The 19422-nt window shown below is 52.6% G+C and overlaps 1 protein-coding gene across 1 annotated transcript in view; it reads left to right on the forward strand.

Annotated features, from left to right (window-relative positions):
• Nucleotides 1–550: 550 nt before the first annotated feature.
• The window catches only part of ASB2 (ankyrin repeat and SOCS box containing 2), a 43712-nt gene continuing 24840 nt past the window's right edge, over nt 551–19422 (forward strand). The window contains exons 1-2 of the mRNA XM_079914181.1: nt 551–1075; nt 14684–14960. Coding sequence (XP_079770307.1) covers nt 14755–14960 — 206 coding nt within the window. The 5' untranslated portion in view covers nt 551–1075; nt 14684–14754. The remainder of the gene's footprint in view (nt 1076–14683; nt 14961–19422) is intronic.

Raw genomic sequence — 19422 nt, forward strand, 5'->3', positions numbered from 1 at the left:
TGAAATTGAAATTATTTTCTACTTAGAGGAAATGACCAAGTGACACTTCCAGCCGCCTGACTCTGACACCTGAGATCTGAACACAGATGCAGGCATATGGGGGCCTGGCATCCCGTGTGCCCAGTGCGTGTGCCTCTATGTGTGTTGATTTTTACCACCCCAGGCTGACATTTTGCGGCACTCCATCGATTCCAGAAACGGGGTATTCTTCCCTGGCCCTGGAGGAAGGGCTCCCTTCTGCTGTGTGCCTCCGCCCAAGGCTTGCTCACATGCTTATTTGCCCTTTGTAGCTCCAGCCCCACCCCATGGCCTCCAGCAGCTGGATCCTGGTACCTCCAAATATCAGGCTGGGCCACCTGCTACGCACGCAGTGATTTCTGCAAAGGCCCTGACGCTGAACGCTCTCATCTTCCCTTCCCTCTCATTCAGCCCATCCTCCTCCCTGCCTTCCGGCCTGCTCTCCATCTCCCTCCTTCCTCTCCTCTTTCCCAGCCTCCCTGTCTCTTCTCCTTCCTTTTACTTCTCTTCTCTCCATCCTCTCTTCCCACTTTTCTTCTTTTCTCCCCATTCTCTTCCCTTCTCATCGCTCCTACACTTCCTTCCTTGCTCTTGTGTCTTTTTCTCCCAGCTCTGTGTCTCTTACCCTCTGCATCTCTCTCCTCTCTCGCTCCCTCCTGGGGAGTTCCAGAAACATATCCATATATGGCCTCCATGTCAGGGATCACAAGTGATGACATCACGGGAGGGCCAAAGCTCCGAGATGCTCTCCGAAGTGAAGTCCGTAATTGACGCGCCCTGGAGGAACCAGGATCGCGGCTTCCCCAGTGCAATCTTTAAACAGGAAATCTGAGATTCATAACATCTTATAGCTTGGCTCGCCATCATTGGTCATGCGGTGGGCCCAAAATAAACTCCCTGGTTCAAAGGAGAGTGTTTCAGAACTGCCTGGCACAGCAGCCAGGAGCCCAGGGCCAGGGCAGAAGGCAAACTCAGGGAGCATGTTCTGAATTAAGACACTCTCAAGAAAATCTTTTTTATTACCCCTGAATTGTACCCTTGTTTCAGAGCCTAACAGGTAATGCATGCTTTCAACTTTCTTATACAGCAAGATTGCTTGTCTGGCTGGGGCTTACCGCTGCGGTGCCTATCTGTAACCTCTTAAAGTCAAAGTATGTTCTTGCGTCTCCCTCTTTCTCTTATTCTCTCGAGTTACAAAGCAAGCTGGTGATTTTCATTTTGGATTTGGGGGACAAGAATCGGCTGTTTGCACGTACTTGTCGGATCTTCTGGAGGTTTCTGGCTCAGAATATCACTCTGCTGTGCACTTCTAAAAATGGAAATGCAAAAGGAGTTATCAATGATGCTATTGTTGGTTCCATAGGCCTTGGTCAATGTCTATGTCAGACAAATGAATTTCAGAAATGCTTTTAGGTTGAATGAAAGATATTTTCATGCATGGGGGCGTCAATTTCATGTGCCATTTAGGGAGCATCTATGTGTGTGCAGTATTGGGGGGGGCAGGTGGTAGCAGCATTGGATGCCAAGGGCTGTGCCTGCAATGACGTGGGGTTTAGGAGAGGGAATAGGATCTGCAAACAAAAACTATGACACCACGTAAAGAATGAGAAGCGTTGTGTGTCTGTAAACATGAGGACATATTCAAGGAGGTGATGGCCTTTGAAAGGATGGGTGGATGTCTTCAGGCGGGTGGCGGGTGGGTGGGAGAGGGACCTCCAGGTGGAGGGGCGGCTCGCGCAAAGGCAGACAAGCCGGGGTGGGTCTGGGCTGATGGTGGGAAGTGCAGTGTGGCTATAGCAAAGGGTCAGCAAAGGGTCAGAAGCGGGGGTGATGCTGGGAGGGGAAGCGGGGGGTGGGGATGGGGGATGCGGGTCCCACCAGGTGAGGCAGGAAGATGGAACATTTTCTGATCATTTTTGAGCAGAGGAGGCGTGGGTGGAATCTGACTTCAGGCAGCTCCCCAGGAAGCCAGGGGGATGGCCCGGAATGAAGAGGCAGGGAGGCAGTGACCCTTAGGTAAGTGATGAAGACCTGAGTCGGGGCAGAGGCCAAGCCCCCTGCCCAGGATGGAAGAGCTTATGTGTGAGATAGGGACTGAGGGAGTTCACAGGGGCCCAGACAGATCCTGAGGGGCCAGCCCACCAGCCATAGGTCCTGATCTGTGCTGTCGGAGCCTGGGGCAGAGCGCAGTGAGGCAGCCAGGGGCAGATGCTCCAGTCACTTCTGGAACAGTTGGACGGGTCCCGACAGCTGGTGGCAGGTCTGTTTACAACACAACCTCCTCCAGGGGCTGGCAGCCGCCTCCACTGGCACCCTTCTAGTTTGCATCATCCATTCTTGCACAAACAGGCCAGCCCATGATGCCCTCTTCCTCCTCCTTGGGGTGGGGACCCAGTATGACCCACCCCTGGTGACCTTACAATTAATAAGAGTAATCAGTATCTGTGAGTGTTCACTGAGCACTTACCGTGAGCCAGGCACTCAGTCCGGGGCTTGTGGCGGTTGTTCCCAATGACTCTTCTCATGGTCATAAGTTAAAGGTGATGGTTACTCCCATTTCCCGGATGTGGAAACTGAAGTCCCGAGAGGTTAAGGGTCTCGCCTAAAGCCAGACAGCTAGGAGGAGTTGGAGCTGGAACTCAAATCCTGGCCTCTTGGCCTCTAAGCCGTGGTCTCTGCAGCCTCCCAGGGGAGTGGCACTGAGGTAAACAGACACGTCCTGGCACCTTCGAAGCATCATAAGGTGCTGTATATTGTGGACAGGCTGGATCCAAGAGAGTCTTCCCAAAGGAGGCACAAAAATATCTCTGGACCCACCCACTGTCCTTCCACTGCTGAGCTGTAGAGGGTCAGGCGGCCCGGAGTGGGCGGCTGTCACAGGACTTGTTTATATCTTTACTTCCCATCCTCAGCACTTTCTTCTGGACTCATTAATGCCTGGGGGTATCAATGAAGTCATTAAGAGCTTTGCGGTTGAGGGAAACGTTTCGGGGAGATGGTGGTAAGGTAAAAGTCAGGTGATTCCTAACCTGCCTGAAGTTTTTAAAGAAAAGCGCACAGAAGAGAGGGGTGGAAAAAGAGAGGAGAAGTAGAGAGAGAGAAGAAAAATATTTAAATCAAGGCAGGAGAGCAAAAAGCAAACAAAAAAAACAGAAAGGAGAACAACACTAGCTGATTTTGGTGTGATCTCGAAGGAAACAATTTCCAGTCAGTCCTGCGTGTGGTTAGGCTGGGTGAGGAGGGGGCTCTGGGAGGACACCCCAGCCCCGCCTGAGACTTCCCCCTCTGAAGCCTGGAGTTAGAGCTTCCAGAAACTTCTGCCACCCAGGGGCCAAGATGAGGGAGAGTCCCTGTGCTCCAGGTACCCAGGATAGGGCTAGGCAAGGCCATACTTGGGCTGCAGAGGGGCGGAGCAGCGGCTGTCAGAGGCTCAGCCCCACACCGTGTGGGGTGCTGGCACAGATGGCAAAGCAAGGCATTCGCTGAGCCCTGGACAGAGGCTGGGGCAGGGGCCTGGAGTCCTGCGTCCAGACTGTATGTGCCAAGCGAGCCAGGCTGACTGCAACAGGAAAAGACAGGGAGATGGACAAGGGGGACCTTGGGAAGGCGCCTAGCTGTGCCAGGGTCAGCATAGCTAGGGCTCACCTCCAGCCACTGCAGGGCCAAGGGGTGAGAGACGTGTCCTCCACTTGGGAGGCTGAGCTGAAGGTAACCCACGAGCCCGGGGACTCAATAGCATGGGGCCCAAAGAGCTAAAACTTGGCATTCACGGGCTTCCCTGGTGGCGCAGTGGTTGAGGGTCCGCCTGCCGATGCAGGGGACGCGGGTTTGTGACTCGGTCCGGGAGGATCCCACATGCCGCGGAGCGGCTGGGCCCGTGAGCCATGGCCGCTGAGCCTGCGCATCCGGAGCCTGTGCTCTGCAAAGGGAGAGGCCCGTGAACCCAAAAAAACAACAACAACAACAAAACCCACTTGGCGTTCACGATGCTTTTCTTAGCTGGTGCTCATGGTGCCACCTCAGATTGTGGGCCTTTGGGCCTGTGTGGAATTTATGCTTCTCCTCGGAAAATGGAATATTTTCCACCAAAAACAGGAAAGAGGTTTTTTCCTCTTGTTCTTTCTTCTTCCCTCTCTCCCTCTCACCCTCTGTTTTGGGGTAGCTTCCTCAATGTACAACAATAAGTAAATAATCTTCTAAAACTTGTCATCAGGGTCCTAGACCACTCGTGAGTGATTCGCCCTGATTCAGGTTAGCAAGGGGCGCTCAGCCCATTTCAGATCGAGTTTTGGTCTCCCAAACATACAGTGGGCACAGAGGGTCTGGCGGTGTGGTGGCGTGGGAGCGGAAGCAGCTTTGGACAGGTTCAAAGCCCTGGCCGTCACCTCCTACCTGGGTCATTTGGGCCTGTCATGCCCCATCCCTGGGGCTCAGCTTTCCCTCCTGGGCTATGGGGTCAGCTGTGATAAGATCCCCTCGGTAACCTCCAGCAACCCTGGCCCAGCTTCAGAAACCTAAAGTCCTAACTCCCGAGAGAAGCCAGGAGTGTGTAACCAGCATCAAAGTTTCTGGGATTAGCAGAGCTGGGAGGGGCTTTTGAGCTTTAGAGTCTGGACAAAAGGCTCCAATCCCATTAGCTGCCAGGCCCTGGACGCCGGCAGCCAAAGGCTTGTCAGCACTGCCTGTTACAAAGGCCCACCCTGGGGCTTTGACCTGGGCCCCTCTGGGGGCCAATGAAGGTGGCCTGGATTCCACTCTCCCTCCCCCGCAAGGCCGGTTCGCCCCTTAGCCAGAGCAGAGACTTCCAGAGTAACTGAAACCCCTGGCCCCTGCCCTAAATATTCGGTGTCAGAAGGTCTGATGAAAAGAGGGGCAGGCAGGCTCTCTGCCACTTACAATCCGGGCCTCAGTCTCCTCATCTGGGCAATGGGAAGAATCCTCCCCTGACTCTGGAGGTTTTGAGAAGTCAAATGGTGTAATACATGAAATTGGCCAGGAAACATTGCAGGGACCCACAGCATCAGCCTTTTTATTTTTATTTTCAAAATTTTATTGAAGTATAGTTGATATACCGGAGCCAGCGTTTGGGGCCCCGCAAAGGAGGCAAAAGAGGAACTCCTGGAAGCCTCAGGGGTGGCGCCGGTCTCCCCTGTTCCAAGCGGGCCTTGGATCTCGACCACCGCTCCCTCCACAGGCCCCTGGCTTGACTGGTAGGGCACACTACACTCTCGCTTTCCCCGGGAAAGGGCTATTTTTTTCAGGTGTACAGCAAAGTGATTCAGTCATATATATTCTTTTTCAGATTCTTTTCCATTATAGGTTATTACAAGATAGTGAATATGGTTCCCTGTGCTATACAGAAGATCCTTGTTGTTTATCTATTTTATATAGTAGTGTGAGCACCAACGTTTCTTACGGTCTAGGTTTTAAAGCCACAGGACCCAGGAGGGGGAGAGAATGCTTTAATGGTTTATACTCACGAGCTCTCCAGCTGGAAGTGTTTCCTCAGATTTCCTAGGACCCCTCTGGATCCTGGGGGAACAGCAGATCAGAAAGATAAGCTTTGACGTAAACATACTGGGCATTGCAAGGAGAGGGGGTTGAGGACCCTGGGGGCCAAGGAACAGCCCAGGTCAATTCCTCACTTCCTCATACTGGCCCCAGGCTCGCCTAGCGGCAGGTATTTAGGACTGCCTTGGGCTAAGGTCATGTGATGTGAGGCCCTGGAATGGATAGATAGATAGGTAGATAGATAGATAATTAATTTAGTTTAACCCAGGCCTTTACTCAAAACTTAAAAAAGAACTGGAGGCTGTGGGTTACATAGGATGAGGGCTAGGTGTGAAGTCAGAAGATGTAGCCTCTGGTCTCTTCCTCATCAGTTTCTTCCTGCTGAGCCTCAGTTTCCTCATCTGTAGAATGGGAACCATACCCTCATCACAAATCTATGGGATCCGTACCCTCATCACAAATCTATCACACAGCTCAAGCTAACAACATATGTAAGAGTGTAAATTAACTGCAAAGGGAGGCGTCAGGGCTGTGGTTCTCCCAGTGCTTGTTGCAGTGTCTGAACCATAGTGCTTTGCATAAGAGCTGAATTGCACAGTCCACACTCACACCTAAAACACCCAGGTGGACCCTGCCTGATATACTCATCCTGCCCTTACTACGTGCGGCCCTGATCCAAGAACTAAGTGCTCACCAGAAACCCACTATTGTCATTTGTAGGTGGTCACCTCATACATGACTTCAAACCCAGGATGAAGAGGAGTGGGTTGGGCTGTGGGTCCTTCTGAAGTTCCTAGGACAGCGGGTCGTGCCAGCAGGAAGGGAGGCGGCAGAGGGAGGGGCCCTGGGGAGCAGTGGATTTGGAAGTGGTGGGGAGAAGCCATCCTGCACCCAGGCTGGGTTTAGGGAAAGCGTGGAGATCTCCCTCCTTCCCAAGCTCTGACCCTGTTACTGACCCCTGGACCCACCCAGCGGGTCTCTGCAGCATCCCTCGGGGCTACCCGGGACAGCCTGGGGGCCGACAGCCACAGCCGACCCTCCTGACCACCACTGTCAGGGGAAAACAGTTTGCATGGAAACTGCCAACTGGGAACGAGTTCCAGGTGACAGCACCTCAGCAGGAATGGGTCAGAGCAGAGAACCGCAGCATCCTGGGAGCCAGGGACTAATGCTAGCGGATTTTCCTGGGCCCCATGCCGAGCGCCCTGTCCCACATTTCTATATGTTGCCTCTCTTTGTCTGACAGCACCTCTGTAGGCCGGATGCTATCATTATCTCCATTTTACAGAGGGGCAAAACGAGGCAGAGGGAGTGGAGTAAGCTGCTCCCCATCACACGGCCAGCTGGTGGCAGAGCGGGCTTTGAACTCAGGCGGTCAGACACCTGTGGTCACGCCCTCTACCACGCACAGTGTCTTCTCATAATAGCTGTGCTTCCAGGGTTTGACCTAATCATTCATTCGCCTGCCCATCCAACATTTATTAAGTACCTACTGTGTACCTGGCCTTGGGTATGTCCTGGGGTTATGGCACAAATGTGATACAGGCTTGCTCTGTGGAAGTTTCCAGACTCTCTAGGGAGCCAGGCCCACAGTAGGCAGTCAGAGCACTAGAACGTCAGGGTTGCCCTTGGAGGCAGCTCTGGACGCCTCAGCTGTCAGATCAGGGAGGCTTCCTGGTGGAGGAGCTGCGTGAACTGCATCTGGAAGGGTGACTAGCCAGGGGATGAGGCCAGGAGGGGAGGGAAGGGAAGGCAGATGAGCAGAGGACAGGAAGCCTCTTGTCTGGGCTCTCACTCCTGACTCAAGTCCCCGGCTGAGGGGGAACTTGATGCCCTGGAGGATGACTGCCAGTCCCTTTTCTGCCCCCAACCCTTCCAGCCACACCTCCCACCCCCAGTTTCTGATAAAACATCCAGGAAGCCACTCTTCCCGCCGCAGGCCCCCAAACGGCTACAGAGACCCCACCGCAGCTCCCAGAGAGACCCTGGCTGTCAGAGAGCCTGGATTTGTGGAGAGGGGAAGGAACTGGGGGGAAGAAGGACCACTTTTCAAATGCTATTATTTAGTCCTCACTCCAGTCCTGCAAGCGTCCATGTTTCTATGCCCATTTCACAGATGTAAAAACTGAGGCCCAACTTAGAAGAGCACTGGCTGTGGATGGACCAGGCACTGTTCTGAGTGCTTTACTGTGTTAACTCAAGGAGCCCCGTCACAGCCACTGTTATGCCAATTTTATAGCTGCCCTGGGAGAGGTGGGAGCTCCCCTGGAGCCAGAATTTGGGGCCCCACAAAGGAGGCAAAAGAGGAGCCCCTGGAAGCTTCAGGGGTGGCTCCAGTCTCTCCTGTTCCAAGCGGGCCTTGGGTCAGCTACTCTCGACCACCGCTCCCTCTGCAGGCCCCTGGCTCGACTGGCAGGGCCCACTACACTCTCGCTTTCCCTGGGAAAGGGCTATTTTTTAACCCCAATCAGCCTCCCAGAGGGTCCCTTGAGACCGCTGGCCTCTCTCCAGGACTCAGGCCCAGAAGGTAGCCTAGCCCCCAGGCTGAGGCCTCAGAAATCAAGCTGGACAGCACGAAGATGATGAGAAACTGAGGGCAAGAGAGGGGCGGGGCATCACCCAGGATCTCACCTCCTCACCCCTGCCCTCACTCTGCCATGACATAGGTACTCTTTTAGGTACATTTTACAGGTGGAGAAATTGAGCTTCTAAGAGGTCACAGAGCTAACAACCAGCAAAGCTGTGATTTAAACCCGTCCAAGCTGACCCCATCTGCTGCTTCTTTTCTTTTTTCTTTTTTTCATTTTTTGGCCATGCAGCATGGCCCGCGGGAACTTAGTTCCCCGACCAGGGGTCAAACCTGTGCCCCCTGCAGTGGGCACGTGGAGTCTCAACCACTGGACCACCAGAGAAGTCCCCCCTAGGCTGCTTCCTAATTGCCCCCTCACGCTAAGGCTGAGCAGTGCCACCTGCCAGTGTCCCTGGCAGCAGCGCTAGCCTGTAACTGCACAGGCGCAATGATGGGGAAGTAGCCTGGTACCACACACTTCCTTACCAGCGGCCAGGCCCAGCACTAGGCCCGTCCGTGCTTGAACCTCTTAATTCTACCGCCACCTCCTTAACCACAGTACTTACCAGCGTCTCCGTTTTGAACAGGAGGATTCTAAAGATGGGGACTTACTCAAAGCCCCTCAAAGGCTAAGGGTCTCAGTGGGAAAATCAAGAGATGTCCGACCCCACAGTGAAGGTGGGGAAGTTCTTCTCCCTCAAGGTCCCTTCAAGGTCAACCCCCATCTGTGGGAACCCACCGTGGTCCCCACCGCGCAGGTGCCGGGTTGGGTGAGGTTGGCTAGATTACCCCTGCCTGCTCAGAACCCTTGTGAGTGCCACTTACTTGGATTGGTGTCCCTGGAATTCCCAGAAGGACCATTGGACTTGAGGTAGGAAGCTTGAGCTCCAAATCCTACTTTCCAGCTGCCTGTCCTCATGCAAACCTTTCCCTTCCCCTTTCGGAATCTTAATCACCTCGTCTATCAGATGGGAGAGAGGATGCATAAGAATGAATAAGTTAATTCAACAAAAAACGTTCTTACTTTCTAGGGCAGTTGTTGGGGGCAATGCCATGGAATAAGTGACAAAAGGGAAAGTCTCTGGACGCTGTGTGATCCACGGGGGAGGGCCTGGGAGTCTGGAATTAGCTGCGGGACATGGCAGTTCCAGGTAACCATCACCTGGCTGTCCTCACCTCCCTAGGAATCTGGTCAAGGAAGGGGTGCTCGCTGGAGCCGGGTGCTGTCCGGGTACCTCTGAGCTACCCACACCAGGCTGCAGGGCCAATGCTGCCTTAGCGTGAGGGGCTGGAGGGGTCCCCTCCCAGCTGCCTGCACTCGACCAGCACATGTATATGGCCCCTTCAACATGGTGAAGTGGGTTGTCTCATTCCCATTTTTACTGATAAAGGAACGGAGACCCAGAAGGGGAAGTGACTTGACCAAGGTCACATAGCTAGTAAGTTGCAGAATTGAAACTAGGCCTAGGGTTCCTGACACTCAGATCTGAGATCCTTCCATTCCTGCTTGGTTCGCTATTCCCCCATGACCGATGCTAAGCTCTATACATACGGTGGACCTGTTGAAGTGACCATAAGGGACTCCCAGGGACAGAGAGTTTGGTGTTCACTAGCACAGAGCTAACCAAACATCTCAACGAGTTGTAGAAGCTTTAGAACTGGAAGAACCCTTGGAAACCTTTTAGGCAAAATCCTCTTTTTGCAATGAGAAAACTGAGGCCCAGAGAGGGACAGGGATGTGGCTGAGGTCACACAGCACTTTAGCATCAACTTGGAGACTATAACCCAGGTTCCTGACTCTTAGTCCTGTGCTCTTCCCCCTCGCCCCTGGTCTGGAGCAGATGCCCTCAGGCCAGGGCACCACGACGCTGAGCAGGCACTGGGCATCGGCACTTCCGGTCAGGGTAGCACCACATGAACTGAGCCTCTGCCTTGTGCCAGGTGAGGGTAGAGCCAAACTCCAGCTCTGGAAAAGCCAAGGCAGGGACCTCAGGCACAGGGAAGCAAAGAAGGGGTGGGAAGCAGGGCCTGGGTCAGCTGGGGGTGGGGACCACCTGGCTGCACAGTGCCCCCTTCCAGGATGGAAGGGATGGAGGGCCGGTTCTAGTCCATCCCACCATTTAACAGATGGAAAAACTGAGAGCCTGAGAGAGAAAGAGATGCTCGTGGCTGAGCTGGGACATAAACCCCCAAGTCTCTTGATTGCCGGTCTCTTTGCACAATAAACAAAACTGAGGTTGTCGGTGCTGCAAAATAATAATAATGGTAATAATAATAGTACCCCAAACATTAGGCACAAAGTGATTTTGAGGTCAGAATGCCCCTTTTCCCTCCCCTAGGGTGGAGCACAGAGCAGCTACCTGACACTTGATGTGGAACTGTGGTTCTCAGCACTGGCTACCTACTAAAATTGTCAAGGAAGCCTTGAACACTGCAATGCTTGGCCGCCAGCCCTGGAGGCTTTGAGCTCATGGTCTTGGGTGGGACTAGAGCCTTGGCGTGTTTTCAAGACTCTCGGTCAGGCCTAAGAACCACGCTTAAAGATGATTTTTGACTGCATATAACAAAAAATCCACCTAACATTGGCTTGAACCATAAGGATCTTCAGTCTTTACCTAATAAGCAGGCCAAGATGGGCAGACCCAGCACTGGTTCAGCGGCTCAACAATATAATGAAGGACTCAGAAGACCTGTCACTCACTCCGTCAAACTCACTGTTGCGACACTGTCCCTCTCATGGTTACAAGATAGCTGCCACCACTCCAAGCAGCAAGTCCTCCAACACAAAGCAGGGGTGTGGGCGAGGAGTCATTTTCTTCACTGCTTTCTTTTTTATTAGGAAAAGGAAAGTCCTTCCTGGGAGACCCCGGCAGAATTTCCTTTATGTCTCTTTGGACAAAACCAGGCTACATGTCCACCCCTAAATTAGTCACTGGCCAAGGGGGTTCCAGTTGTCTTGGAACAGTCATGCTTCATCCATGGAAGAGGGCACACTGCTGCCTGAACAAAGCCAGGTTCTGCTATCAGAGAAATTGGGGGAAATGGCTGTTGGGTGGGCAATCAAGAGGGTCTGCTGTACCCTACGATAGTGGAGACATACAGCCACCTGCACAGTAAACTTGAACCAGGCATTCTCCCCTTGTAAGGCATTGGCCTTGGGAAGACCACCCAGGGTCAAGTCCACACATGAACTACTGACCACAGCCCGGAGGGAGAAGTTCTAGCAGCAGAATGCTCCTTGGAAGAAACTGGGTAGGCTTCCTGGAAGAGGAGGCACTTGCTCTGGACCTTGAGGAATGAGAAGGAGTTCTTAAAATGCAGGAAGGAGGGAGATGTGTCCAGCACAGCTCAAGCAAGGGCACTGGGGTAGGAACCACGGCTGGGTTGGGGGAGAGGTGTGCCCTCGCCTTACTTGGAAAGTCAGGGATGCAGAGGAAGAGGGTGAAGGGAGAATGGGAACTGGATTTTGAAGAGGTGGAAGGCCAAGGCCAGGCGTGCAGGCTTTATTCTGTTAGGCAGAGGAAGGACTTGGTGAGGTCTGGGGTGTGGGGCTGGGAGACCACCATGAAGGCCACTGCTGAGGCCAAGCAGGAGGAAATCAAGGACTGAATCAGGCAGGATTGGTGGGGAGAAGCGGGTGGAGGGGAATGACCCCAGGAAGGCTGAGGCAGGGCACAGGACCGCCGTCCCCAGGTGCCCTTGTGTGCTGCCTTCGGAGCTGCAGCCTCGTCTAGCTGTGTTTGGAAAACCCACATTTGTGTGGTAATAACAACTCTCATTTGCTAGTGCCTTACGGCGCAGTAGGTGTTACTCTTAGGGCTGTGACAGGAAGTAGATGGAAGAATATCTACCAAGGGTTCAGCCCATGTCAGATCCCACCCCTCGCCCCGCTCCCACCCCAGATGGGTGACCCCCCCTGCCCCGCTTGTGCTTTATGGCTGGTCCTCCTGCCAAGTGGTGGTTCCCAGTCACCCGTGGAGCCCTTCGAAGAAGTGGGATGCTCAGGCCACACTCCCAGAGATTCTGACTTAATGGGTCTGAGACGGGGCCCAAACACCAATCCTTTCTAGAACCAGTTTTATATCCTTTTAAGTAGATGTGTTACTGTGGTATCGTGTACAGAAATGTACAGATCATACCCGAACGGCTCCATGGATTCTTACGAAGGGAACCAACCAACCATGTAATCACTTAGATCAAGAAATACAGCGTGACTGGCCCCCCTCATGTTCCCTCCCACTTAGTAACCCCCAAAGGTAACCACTCTCCCGACTTCTGTCACCGTAAGTTAGTTTTGCCTGTTCTTGAACTTTCTACAGATCGAATCGTGTACGTATGTTCTTTATTGTCTGACTTCTTTTGCTCACTCGGGTTTGTGAGATGCATCCTGTTACTGTGCGTAGCGGCAGTTTGACTATTTCAATGGTGCATACGCTACCCATCACCTGAATACACCACAGTGCGCTAATCCATTCAAACGCTGATAGACATTTGGGGCGTTTCCATTGGGGTTTACTTTTATTATTATTACTTGTTTTTGCGGTACGCGGGCCTCTCACTGTTGTGGCCACTCCCGTTGCGGAGCACAGGCTCCGGACGCGCAGGCTCAGCAGCCATGGCTCACGGGCCCAGCCGCTCCACGGCATGTGGGATCTTCCCGGACCGGGGCACGAACCCGCGTTCCCTGCATCGGCAGGCAGACTCTCAACCACTGCGCCACCAGGGAAGCCCCATTGGGGTTTATTTTGAATAACGCTGCTATGAATTATTCTCAAAGTTGTCTTCTGGTGAACATATGTGCACCTATCTTGGACATAGAGACTGGAGTGGGATTTGGGGGTCACATGACATGTATATGCCCAGCATTAGCAAATGCCATCCCATTTTGACACTTCTGCCACGAGTGGGGAGCATTCCGGTTGCTCCACTTCCTCTCCAACGCTTGCTATTTCCCATCGTTTTCACTTGAGCCATTCTGGTGGGTGTACAGTGGTATTGCATTGGGGTCTTAATCTGAGGTCTTCCCAAACACTTAGGAAGTTAAGCACCCTTGCGTTTGGTGGTTGGCCCTTTAGATGTCCTCTCTGTGAAGTGCCCGGCCTAGTCTTTTGGGTGTTGGTTAACTAGAGCCACAAGAATTCTACATGACAAAGCACCTGCCACAAGCATTTAGTCTCGCGCTCTGGCGCTGCGGGTCGATAGGCCGATCTAGGCCAGGCCAGGCTGGGTCACTCAGCTTGGGCTCCTCAGCTTCAGGCTGCAGGCCCACTGGACAGAGCTCCTCTGTGCAGGTTGGGCTGTGGCAGCCCCAGGTGGGTTCACTCTGGGGCCCAGCTAAAGGGCAATGGCTCCAAGGGGGAGTCCTGGCGATGGCAGAAGAGCGAGTGCCACTGCACACGCGCACGTCAAGTGGCTGCGTTATCATGTCCACCAGCATTCATTGGCCAGAGCAAGTTACACGGCCAAGCCCAAGCTCAGTGGGGAAGGAAGGGGCAACATTCTGCCTCCAGGGGAAAGGGGAGGGTGAATATTTGCCGAGCAAACAAATATTTGCCGAATTACAGCACTGGTGTTTTTTGAAAAGATCTCATGTGACTCTAATCTTCAGTCAGGGCTCGGAATCACTGACCTACAGCCACACTGCATGTCAGCCGGTCACAATGGAAATCAGGCTAAGCTGATTTGACTTCATTTCCTAAGAGCAGTTGACTCAACCAAAGTCCATTTCTCCTTAAGGCAATTTTTTTTAAGAAGACGGTCCCTGGAATTACACGGCAAAGGATTTTAACCATCGGTTTTAACTAGATCATGTGATTCATCTCTAATAATCTCACCTCTAGCACAAGGCAGAGAAATGCGTGGATAGGGTGTTGTTGGATGATTGGAAGGAAGGAGTGTGGGCACGGTTGTGTAATCTCCTTGAGGGCAGGGATTCTGTCTCTTGGGATCGTGTTGCTGTATCACCAGTGCTTAGAAGAGTGTCAGACATAGAAGAGGTGCTCAGTAAATTATCCCTCAGTTAACGATGCATGCACACGTGTTTAGATAGGCTGTCCGGAATGGAAAAATGAATGGTGGATGAGTGGATGGTTGGTTGAATATATAGATGTACAGATGGATGGATGGATAAAGGGATGGGTGGTGGATAGACAGATACATCTGAGGGTGAATAATGGAGAGATAGGTGGATTGTTGGATGATTGGCTAGACAGATGAGTGGGTGGATGGGAGCATGGATGTTGGATAGATGATTAGATGGTTGGACAGATGGATGGCTAAGTGAACAGATGGGAGGGTGAGTGGATAAATGAGTGGGTGGGTGGACGGCTGGATGCGTGGGATGATGAATAATTGGATAGATGGGTGGCTGGTTGGACAGATGGTTAGATAGGCTGGTGGAGTGATGAATAGATGAGTGGGTGGATGGATGTGTAGATGAATGGGTGGTTGGGTGGATCATAGGACAAAATGAATGGATGAAAAATGATTGTGTGATTGCCACAAGAAAGCGCAGCCTTCCCTGTGTGTAAACATAGCTACCTTGCATAACTCTTAGTGACCAGGGTGGCTTTGATCTCCTCACAGACTTTCCTGATCTGATGCTTGCTCCTCCCCACTGAGTGTCTTCTGGAGGCCAAGGTGAGAGGTGGAAGAGGATGGCCACGGAGATCAGTGCTCAGGGCAGACAGCGTGCCATTGGGCAAGAGGAGTACAACCTGTATAGAAGCCTGAGCGAGGATGAGCTGGTCCAGATGGCCATTGAGCAGAGCCTGGCTGACAAGACTCGGGGCCCAGCCACCACTGAGGCCCCTGTGTCCACACGTGTCAACCGCGAACCTGCGCATTTCTACCCGTGGACCAGGTGAGCGAGGGGAGGCCAGGTGGGGCGTCCATCAGGTACAGATCCCAAACACTGTTAATCCAAGACCAAGTTATCCTGGTCACTAAGATGCATTTTCACACTTACATTTATTATCTAAACTTACTGAGCTCTGAAGGTACCAGGTGCCACCTTGAGTGCTGTACACACTTTGCCTCATTTTATCCTCTTAAGGACCTTCTAGGAGGCTCTATGCTACATTCCCATTTTACAGATGAGGAAACTGAAGCTCAGGGCTGAGTAACTAGCCCAAGGTCGCACAGCTAGCAGACAGTGGTGCAGAGATTGGAGCTATCTGATTCCAGAGCCCATGGCTCGACCTTGTACCGCTGGTTTTATGTCTGGATGCAAAGGAACTGATGTTCTGAATCTGGCCAGGGTTTCCAACCCTTTCTATGCCATCTCCCTGGAAAAACATGTCTGAGAAGCAATGACATCTGCCCAGCAAAACCATCCTGCCTCCTGTTCCGGCTCCGCATCTCAGCACGACCTCATCCTCCCATTAGCAGGGCCATCTACAGCAGTTCCATGTCACACCAGTAGAAATATGACACGGTCCACAACTGCAGTTCCACAGATGCAATTTTGAATTGTGTGACCTTGGGCAAGTCATTTAACCTCTCTGAACCTCAAACAACAATGGTAATAACAGCAGCAACAATAAACAGACTTTTTCCGATGTCCAGAGCCAGTCGACACGGATGAAGGTGGGTGACGGTACATCTTGGCCCTGTGCCCTGATGAAACCTACCAGGGTGTTCCCCAAGTGACTCTGGCCCTTCCAAGGCTGGACCACTTCTGCCAGGAAGGCTGGGCAAAGGCCTGGGATGCCCATCACTCAGGAGCCCCCTCCCTAAAGGGGAAGGCAGGCAACCTCCTTGGGCAGCTGGAAGGAATATGAAGGCTCCAGGTTACTGAGCTGACCACAAGGACATCCCATCCTGAGACCCAATCTGAAAAACAGAAGCCCAGGGCCAAGGACTCGTGGTGGCTGATGCTCTAGAGACCCTGGTTCCTGTTTTGGCCAGTTCAGCCTAAGTCAGACCACAGGTTCCTCTTTCTCAGAGGGATCAGAGAGAGAGAAGAGCAAGTTCCCTCCAACCCGGCCTGCAGCACAAGCCATATGTCCTGGGGCCTCTGCAGCCTTCTCCCCAGCATGGGAACCCCCTCCAGGAGTGCTGTAGACACTTGAAAACATTAGAACTGGGCCCTGACCTCCTCCTTCCTCTAGTGGTAAGGAAGTGGCGGCCCCACGTGGGGTGTGAACATCTATCCTGAGAAAGAAAGCGCTCACGCAGCAGGGAAAGGACTTATCCAAGGCCATGCGGCCCTCACCCAAGATCCAGGCACAGTCAGGCAGGGCAGGATTCAGCCTGCATCTCCTCACTCTTGATGTGACCTGAAACCTCCTAGGCTCTGTTCTGCCCTTTCATCTCCGAAAGGAGGCTGGGTTGGGCCCTGCTAGGGAAGCAAATCCCTTTCACGGGATTGTTAATCACATTCTCTTCCTCCACATGCCCAGCCCACAGGCGTTCACTTGATCCCGACAAAAGCCACGCAAGGTGGATGTTTCTGTGCCCATTTTACATATGACAAAACACGCGCCCAGCAGGGCCAGGAACTGCACCAAGGTCTGTCCCACCCTGAAGTTCAGACACTTGCCCAGCTCCGTTGATTCTGCAAAAGCCTCTCTCTATTTCCTGTCCCTCCTCCACCTTGAAGAGACGTCTCCCCACAGAGATTCAGGGTCCCCCAGACAAGAGACACACGGGTTTGTGCTCACACTCAGACATGGTGTCACAGTAAGTATGGGGCCCAATAGGGTCCTTGTCCACTTTTTCCCCCAAATATCATAGTGTTCATCTAAGTAGACCCCCGGCAGGTTTAGAAAGCGGACATCACATATGTCCCCAGAGGCTCCACTTGGCCAGCTCCGCCTCATTTTTGACCAGCCTCCCAGGTCAGGCAAGTTGCTCTCTTACTTTCCTGACTGTTTCTTTCACTGCCCTGACTACAACAGTCTCTATGTATTTCTTTCTGCCATTAACCTGTGAACTCCTTGAAGGCAGGGGCCTCAGCCGTCTTCCTTCTGGTGAGGCCTCGTGTCTAGCACACAGGGCCTGACCCGTGGCAACACCTCATAGCTCTTGGTGAACGGATGAAAGGGTGAATGAGTGAGGAGGTGGCAGACTAGAGCGGAAACAGGAGTGGGTTGGGAGGTTCGGCTCCTTCTTCTGTCACCTACCGGCTGTGTGTCCTTAGGCAAGTTACTTGACTTTTCTGAGCCCCAGCAGCCTTATGCCTAAAATGGCAATAACAAAAACTTGCCCAGGCCTACCGTGCAGTATTCTTATGAAAAGCTAATCAGATGAGGTGGGTGCTGTCCCACATCCTGCAGCCTGAACAACTTCGCTCCACTTCCTACCTGAGGACCCTGAGTGCCCATCTCAAGGCTGCCTCTGTATCATGGACAAGCTTTTGTGTCACCCTAAGAAGGCATTGCCCGGCCTCCTGAGAGTGTCCCCAGGGACACTGTGTGACCTCCTTGGGGACAGGGAAGAGATATTACTCACTTTTGTATCCTTAGTACCTGGCAAAGAGCCTGGATCATTGTAGATGCCCAATGAATGTTTTCAGGCAAATCAATGCATTTTTAAAAAATATTTATTTATTTGGCTGTGCCAGGTCTTAGTTGCGGCATGCGGGATCTAGTTCCCTGACCAGGGATCGAACCCGGGCCCCCTGCGTTGGGAGTGTGGAGTCTTAACTGCTGGACCACCAGGGAAGTCCCTGCATTTTGAATCCAATAAAATTCTCTAGAAATATAATTTATTGTCATCAGCTTGTGACCAAAATGGCAAACGTGGACGTAAAGGTCAAGCAGGTCTTTGGGATCCTAGAAATGAAAGTCAGCTCAGCATCCCAGAGAAAATATAATATTCCCTTTTAAAGTCATCTTCCAATTTGTTCCTCTCCCACCACGAGGTAAGGGGTGAAGTTTGAACGTGTATGAGGATCATTTTCCAAGCCTTGGCCCGCTGAGGGCCCCCCGAAGGGCAGACCAACGTCCCATCCAGTGGAGAAGTAGGGTTCATGCACTCATGGAACAGGGAGCCCAAGGGTACAAAAATAGCAGTCCGAGTGGCTCCAGGAAGCTGAGTCTTCCAGTCTTTAAACTTCTGCATTTTATTTAAGGTTAAATTTCTAAGAAGAAGAAGGAAGAAAGCATGAAGCAGGAACTTGCTCGGGCGGACGTGTGCACAGCTGCAAACAATTCAAATAAGCCACCTACACTTACTGTATACTTACGATGTGCCAGGTGACTTCCCTGCACCTGGATGTGCATCAGGCCTGGTTCCTGTTCTCCCTAAGCTTTCAGTCTAATGAGGGCAAAGGCCCAGAGGTACATAATCATCCAACAGGATGGACGCAGCAAAGAGGCTTGCTTCGGTGTCAGAGGGACACAGGAAGGGTTGATCTACTTCTTAGTCAAGGAGGTGGGCTTTGCAGGATTAATAGGAGTTTGCCAAACAGGCTAGAGGAAGCAAACCTCTTTGAGCCTCAGTTTCCTCATCTGCAAAAGGGAGCCAATTTCATCTCCTTCACAAAGTGGACTAGAGGATGAAATGAGATGACTTGTGCCATGTGCCTATCATGAGACTTGGTACAAAGCAAGCTCTCAATGAATCTCAGCCATGGATGGGAAGGCAGAAGTCGCTGCAGCTTGGAATCCACGTTCTCTACATGTGAGTCCTCTCTGGCCAGCCCAGAAAGGATGCATTGGCCAGTGGGTGCGGGGGAAACAGAACTCTCATGGGGGGAATGGGCATGGAGGGGGCAATCCCGTGTGAGCTCTTCCTCTCTCCAGCCAACAGGGCAGGGGGCTGGTTCTCCAGGAATTTGAGGTCTTGGCATACAACCACACAGCACCAAGATTACCATACGGGACACTATCCCTACAAAGGCTTTTGTTTGCTTGTTTTGTTTCATTCATTTAAATTTATCAAGCGCCTGTGGTGCCAGGCCCTGTACTCATGACACCTGTGTTCGTGTGAGGACCAGATGGGAGGACAGGTATGGGATGCTGCTCGGTGGCAGGCATGGGAAGACTCTTGTATTTGTCAGCTCCCTGTGCTATTAAGACGCCTGCTTGCCACCCGCATTCAGCCAGGTCCAGGCCAATGTAACACCCTTCCTGGGGCTGGCCTGGGCTTCTCATTAACTCAGACAGGGCCCACTGAGAAGTCAGGGGGCCTTGTCATCACAGCCCTGGTCCCCACTCTCACCGAGCCTGACCTGTGTCTGAAGCCGGGACCAGCTGGTCTCCAGGACAGGGCTGTTGGGAGCTGGTGATGGTGACATACTACCAACCCCGACCTGCCCGCCCACGCAAAGGACGTGGGGCCCTACCTGGGCCCCTTCCAGGGCATGACCTTTGCCCACA

Source organism: Stenella coeruleoalba, assembly GCF_951394435.1.
Source record: "Stenella coeruleoalba genome assembly, chromosome: 2".
NCBI lineage: Eukaryota > Metazoa > Chordata > Mammalia > Artiodactyla > Delphinidae > Stenella > Stenella coeruleoalba.